Below are 6,951 nucleotides of genomic sequence, written 5' to 3' on the forward strand. Positions count from 1 at the left end.
CCTGTGTCCTGATCGCCGTACGATGCTGGTCATTACGGCCCTTCGAGATGTGTCCATCACCGTGCAGCAGGGTCACACTGGGCTGAGGAGGAGAGGGCAGCTGGCTGCAATGCAGGGCCCAATCCAGCACACCCCAATAATCCAACTCAGGTCTCTCTGGAGACTGAGGGCACAGATTCCCCCTGGACAGTCAGCAATGCCATCAAGCCTCAGTCACCATTCTGTGTCCCCACCTTCATCACACCTACCTTGTGTACCAGGAGACACTGCAGCTGTGCACTTGTATGTGGGGAAGCCTTGATGTTCTGCATCGTGGAGCTGCTGCTCTGATGGTCCCCAGAGCTCTGCGGCACACGGGGACACTGGCACAGACCAGCGGCCTCCTGTGGGATGGGACAGAGGACACTCAGTGCCCAGGCCTGTGGCATGCAGGGCATCACCCTGCTGTGCCAGGGAGGGCACTGGCAGTGCTGCCTGCAGGGGCATGTCCCTGCCAGCTCCTGTCCACCTGCTGCAGGAGCCCCAGGCCCATCCCACCAGGCTGGATCTGCTGGCTCTGTCCCCATGGCCAGGTGTGCTGGCCATGGCACCAGGCAGGTCCCTGTGCACAGGACACCAACTGGCAGGAGCTGGGCTGTCCCAGCTGCAGGGATTGGTTTTGGGAACTCCTTTCACAGGAGGCACCCAATCCCTGTCTGTAGGATTGACGGGGGTAGCACGGTCGGGACGAACGGAGACGAGAGATCTCTGAAGCCAGGTCATGGAGGGTTTATTGCAAAGGGCGTGGGTGCAGGGCCCTGCTTGGAGCTGCCAGCCACAGCTCAGAGCAGGCCTGAGAGAAGAGAGGGGTAGAGAGGGAGAGAGCATAAGAGAGTAAAAGGGGTATGAGGATAAAAGGCAAGAGCTAAGAGACAAGAGGTAAGAGTAAGAGGTAAGAGCTAAGAGCATAGAAAAGTAAGAGCTAAGTTCCCGTTACAATACAATAAATCATCTTCTGTGTTGAATATTCTGATTCTCACTTAACCAATCTAGTACAACATACAAATCCTATAGCACTTCCATACAGCCTATAAGAATCACTACATTACCATACTGTGCTACATTTTAAACCCTAAAAACTCCTCTTTGGAACCTTCTGCAAAGCTGGCAGGGTCTGCTCTGACCCTTGGACCTGCCTGCAAGCAGAGGGTCTTGTTTCATCAAAAGGGGATTACCTTCAGCCAGCCACACCATTGTTTTCCCGTTGTTCAGTAACTAAGGGATCTCGAAGCTTGCTTTCATTTCAATCTCACTTATAGTTTCCATATTCTCAAAATCTTTTGCCAGGCAATCATATTTATAAGGTTTTCCTGTTTCATCTTCCCCAACAGCCCTCCAAGCCTGAGCTCAGACTGCAAACAGATGCAGCTCATCAGATGTGCTTTCATCAGCCTTGGGACAGAGAGATGGGCCAGACAGGGCAGTGCAAGGCAAGGAATGCAAAAGCCCCCAGCCCTGGGGCAAGCACTGGCCCTCCACAGCTGCCCTCTGCTCCCCTGCCCTGCCCCGTCCCCCCAGGCTGCTCTGCCCCAGCCCAGGTGCAGAGCCCTCCTTGCTGTGTCAGGGCTGCTCTGCACCCCAGGCACTGGGGATGTTTCCTCAGGGCCCTCACCTTTGGCTGGGCGGTGGCTCCTTGCTGGGGGGCATGGGCTGCAAATACGGGAGTGTCTCGGGGTACCTGGGGAGGGCAGGAGTCACAGGTGTGTGACAGGAGACAAAGAACCTGTTCCTGTTGGAGGCAGCCCCCCCAAAGCCATGGGATTGTAGCCCATGGCATCCCGCTGCCTGTAGCCCTTGGGATGAGCCCCCACAGCCCCTGCTGATGGGCAGGGCTGCAGAGGGGGCTCCCCACATCAGCCCCTCCCAAGCAGACACTGTCCCCCTGTGCCAGCACAGCGGGTCACTGCTGGCACCCATCTCCCCCCATGCCAGCCCCGCTGCCCCCGAGGCACTGGTGCTACTCACTGGCCAGGAACCTGCACGCTGAGCATGCGGTCACAGGACAGGCACGAGAAAGGGACTGGCAGCTGCCTAAGGAGGGGGAGGGAAGAGGGCTGGCTGAGCTCCTGGGGCCACAGCCCTGCAGCACACAGGCAGCAGCTCCCTGCAGCAGCCAGCTGCTGGGCAGCTCACTGCACAGGGCCACGGCCATTGCAGGGTGAACCGTGGGCTCTTGAGCCTTTTCTCCCCATCCCCAAGGTGCTGGCTGATGCCAGGTGAAGGGCACAGGCACCCATGCCACCATCCCAAGCAGCCCCTGCAGCGCTTTCAGCACCTCTCTGGCACCAAAGCTCCCCCGTGTGCACGGCCAGGACGGCAGGGCATGACCCAGCTCAGGGCATGGTGTGTGACAGCCCTGCCTGGCAGGAGCAGTTGCCATCACTGTCCCCAAAGCCATCAGAATCTCCATTGCACTCACTTCTTAATCCCAGCAGCGTTTTCACGCAACAGCCTATCCTCGAGTTCCTCCATGTTCCTGTTCCAGGAATCCTCCCGGTGTTTACTGAAAGTCTTCAGCTCCAGGCGATCCAGCTGTGAACAGGTGCACAGCCTCAGCCAGCTGCTCCAGGATGTGACATGGAGCTCTCCAGGGAAAAGCCTGGAGGGGGATCCTCAGAGGGATGCTGTCTCAGGCTGTCAAGTCCCAAAGGTGCCAGTTCCTCGTGGTGGCGATGAGGTACCCCTCACCTTGTCTTCAATTTCATCGCTGAACTGCTGCTGGGTACTGTTCCAGTGCTGCTGCTGGCCTGAAATCTGGCTCTGCAACTCCTGCATCCTTTCATCCAGCTCCTCCATGTTCTCTTCACACTGGCTGCCATTGACTTTGCTATCCAAGGCAGCTTTGTCCGCCTTCTAGCAGAGGGGAAGGGCAGGAGAGCGGTGGGGAAAGGGATGAGGAACACCAGGCAGGGCCAGCGTGTGAGGGACAGAGGGAGGAGTGCTTCTGAGACAGAGTAGAAATTTTCCAGAGTAGAAATCCATTTTGATTTAGGTGAAATGTACATCTTTGAGTCTGTGGTTAGAAAACATAGCTATGTAGCCTGATTGCAAAGCCTAGGCTCAGGGAATCTGATTCAGTGAAGGACAGAGCTAAGGGGGGGACGGGACAGAGGGTGATAAAGAGACACAGAGAGACTGCTGTGAAAGCAGGTCAACCTGACCTAAGAATTCTTTCTGATAAAGAAGAACTAGTGGCAAATGTCACGCAAAATTTGTAAAAATGAATATGTATGAACCTATTGTGAAATCGTATGGATATGTATTTGAGAGGAGGATAAAAAGGGACCTGAAGTTCCCAGAGGTACGCATGCCTTTTAAGGAGAGTAATCTCTGCATGCATCCGGTGCTGTAATAATAAACACACCGGCTTTACAACTTACACAACGTTGTGGAGGTTTTGGCTATCTCTGCAAAACAGACCCCTTTTGGAGGTTTCCTCCCAAAATTTGCCCTAAGCCAGCACAAACAATCATGAAAATTTCACCAGTGGCATAATTTCCTGCTGGCAAATCTTGTGACAGAAGCTTGACCTTGTTCTCCATGAGACATTCTTGGGAAGAGAGACAGGAGAAGATTCCTGGAAAACTGAAACAGCTTTCCAGAAGTGAAATGAAAATGAATGAAATAATCCAAGATCTTTTCCTTTATCTCTATGCTCCCCTTTTCCATGTTGCACTACTTCTCCATCCCAGGAATTCCAGATGCACCGCACCTCTAAGATCGGTGACTTAGTGATTTTTAGACACTTGAAAATACCATGAGCCACACAGAGTTTTCCTTGCCCTGGTTCTACTGGAAGGCAACACTGGACATGTAAGTGCAGTGCTTGGGTCAGGTAGGAATCCTACAGCAAGGGAAGGTGGCCCGACAGTGTTTGCCCCTCAGCCAGGCCAATGCAGAGCAGCAAGCGAGGGGATTGCTGTGCCAGTGTGCAGGAGTGAGGGCTCTGCATCTGGGCTCACCGCTGCAAAGTTCCCGTGTTTGGACAGACTCAGGGGCTGTGCCCGGGGCGCGCGGGGCTCGAACGTGGGGCTCGTGGGGCGAGCGGGGAACGGACACGGGGACGAACGGCCCCGGTGCTTCAGTTGCAGCGGCGGCAGCGGCGGCAGCAGCAGTGGCGGCAGCAGCAGCAGCAAAAGCAGATATTCGAGAGAACCCTTTCTCTTTCTCTCTTTCTTTCTCTGTGTCTCCCTTTCCCGCCGTCGGGCACCCTTCTCCCGGGGTCCCTTGCCCGGCGTCCCTCTCCTCTCCCCGCCTCCCTCTCCCCTGCCGGGCCGGGCCATGCCCCCGGCCCGCCCCCGGCCCCGGGCGGGGCTGCCCCGTGCCCGACCCCGGCCGTCCCGCCGCGCTCTCGCCTCCGCCCGGCTCTGGCCGTACTGGCGTTGGCGCTGCTGGGCGGGCGTCAGTTCCTGGTGCGGGGGCGGCATCGCCGCCCTTCGGCTCCGCCTGGCCCGAGCCCGGCCCCGGCCCCGGCCCCGGCCCCGGCCCTGGCTCCTCCCGGGGCCCGCGGAGGACACAGGCGACGCTGCCGCTCCCGCCGCCTCCGCTGCGGCTTCCCCGGCCCGAGCTCGGCCGCTCGGCAGCGCGGCCGCCGGCCCCGAGCCGTCGGGGCCCGGGGCAGGTGGGGATGCCCGGCCTGGGCCGCTCGGGGCGCGCTCGGGGGCCGTTGCTGGACCCGGGCCGAGCGCTGACAGCCGCGTCTCGCCCGCAGGAAAGGCGCACGAGGCCCTGCAGGAGCGGTACCGAGTGGGTTCGCTGCTGGGGCGCGGAGGCTTCGGCAGCGTCTTCGCGGCCACGCGGCTCTCGGACGGCGCCCCGGTGAGCGGCGGGGCCGGCGGCGGGCGGAGGGGGAGGAGGAGGAGAAGGGCGGAGGATGGGGCTGGGCAGGACGGGCGGCGAGCTCAGCCCGCTGCTCTCCCTCGCTCGCAGGTGGCCATCAAACGCGTGCCGCGGGATCGCATCCGGCACTGGGGCGAGCTGGTGAGTGAGCGGGGCCAGCGGCAGCAGCCGGGCCGGGCCGGGCGGCGAGGAGCCGGGGCCCGGCACGGTGGGAGCCGCCGGGAGCCTGCGGGGAGAGCGGGCGTGGGCTGAGCGGGGCGTGCAGAGCATCCCGGGCTGGCTGAGGGCTCCCAGAGCCCCGGCACGGCCTCAGCCCCACTGACGGCACCGCGCTCCTCCCGCAGCCCGACGGCAGCAGCGCGCCGCTGGAGATCGTGCTGCTGGCCAAGGTGTCCCGTGGCTGTGCTGCTGTCATTCAGCTCCTGGAGTGGCTCGAGCTCCCCGACAGCTTCCTGCTGGTGCTGGAGCGTCCGGAGCGGTGCCAGGAGCTCTCGGCTTTCCTGGCGGAGCGGGGGTTCCTGCCGGAGGAGGAGGCGCGGGCGCTGTTCCGCCAGGTGCTGGAGGCCGTGCGGCACTGCACCGCCTGCGGGGTCCTGCACAGGGACATCAAGCCCGAGAACATCCTGCTCGACCTGGCCAGCGGGCAGCTGAAACTCATCGACTTTGGCTGTGGCGCCTTCCTCCAAGACACAGCCTACACCCAGTTTGCAGGTGAGCCCTCGCAGGGGATGCTCCTGGGCATCTCATGGCCCAGCCTGGGTGCAGCTCCGGGGCTTCCCCCTATTGCAGCCGGGATGAGATTGATGCTGGAGCCGAGTTGATTTGGGTGGGGTGTGAGGGGGGGCAGCTGCCAGCCCTGCCGACAGCCTTCAGCACCCACTGTGGCCTGGGCTGGGGCTGGAGCTGGGGCAGCCAGCCCGACACAAACCCCCATGGGGGTAGCAGAGAGGGGGGTCTGACCCCGTGCCCCGGATGGTTTGGTGTGCAGGCAAGGAAGGGCTTGGACTGCTCCACTCCCCTTGTTTGCCTTGGCTTATTAACATTTTTGGGGGCCATACAGGTGGGGAGGAGAGTGGGTTTTCTCCACCAGTGGGTGGGTTTTTCCTTTGTGTGTCATGGTTGGGCCTTCCCAGGGTTTCTGCTGCCCTCTTCCAGCACCAGTGGCTTCTTTTCCAGCCCCGAGTTTGTACACAAGTCCCAGGTGCTGGTGAGAGGGCAGCGCTCACCCCGTGTGCCTCTGGGGCAGCCCCCACATGGCCAGGGATGCTGGGGCCGGGCTCTGGGAGCAGCAGCATCCCCCTGCTGAGCTGTGTCTGTGTTCCACAGGAACCCTGTCCTACAGCCCACCAGAGTGGATCCAGCACCAACGCTACCACGGCGAGGCAGCGACGATCTGGTCCCTGGGCCTCCTGCTGTGCCACCTGGTCATGGGCAAGCACCCGTTCAGGAGGGGCCAGGAGATCATCCGGGGGTGGATCTTGTTCCCACGATGGCTTTCTCAAGGTGGATCCTCATCTCTGGGCACAGGGGGAATCCCAGTGCTGGGAGACAGCATCGGGCTCGTGGGCATCCCGCTCTGGCAGCTGCTGAGGAGGTGGCACAGGTCCTGCTCTCCTGCTCTCCTCCAAACAGAGCATCCATGGGGAAGTTTAGGCCCAGCTCTGGGCACACCCAGCATGGCCTGGGCACGGGAACAGGGGGACAACTTCTCCAGCTGACTGGTGATTTCTGGTTTCTCTCCCCAGAGTGCCAGGATATCATTAAGAGGTGTTTGTCCATGCAACCCTCGGACAGGCCATCCTTAGAAGAGCTTTTCTGTCATCCTTGGGTGCAGGGTGTTCCTCTGCCCTAGAAGATGGGAGAGATCCACATGCACAGTTGGATCCAGGGGCCTGGCAGGTACCAGCTCCACGCATCTCTTGGCACTCAGTGGCAAAGCAAACCAGGCTGGTTTTGTGCTGCCTGTAGCTCTGAGCAGGGCTCAGCAGAAGGGAACACGCAGCTCTTGAGCTGGAGCTGAGCTGGAGACCAGGTGTGGCAAGCACTGGTGGCCACCATCCCCCCTGGTTTGGT

The 6,951-nt window shown here is 60.5% G+C and overlaps 1 protein-coding gene across 1 annotated transcript; it reads left to right on the forward strand.

Moving 5' to 3' along the window:
• Positions 1–4,266: 4,266 nt before the first annotated feature.
• LOC143692472 (serine/threonine-protein kinase pim-1-like) lies at positions 4,267–6,730 on the forward strand (the record flags this gene model as incomplete). The annotated part of the gene is made up of 5 exons (XM_077172704.1): positions 4,267–4,857; positions 4,969–5,019; positions 5,223–5,589; positions 6,205–6,381; positions 6,624–6,730. Coding segments are annotated over 5 exons (1,293 nt in total), but the record flags the coding sequence as incomplete, so codon positions are not given.
• Positions 6,731–6,951: the final 221 nt, after the last annotated feature.

This window comes from Agelaius phoeniceus, assembly GCF_051311805.1.
Source record: "Agelaius phoeniceus isolate bAgePho1 chromosome W unlocalized genomic scaffold, bAgePho1.hap1 SUPER_W_unloc_1, whole genome shotgun sequence".
Taxonomy (NCBI): Eukaryota; Metazoa; Chordata; class Aves; order Passeriformes; family Icteridae; genus Agelaius; species Agelaius phoeniceus.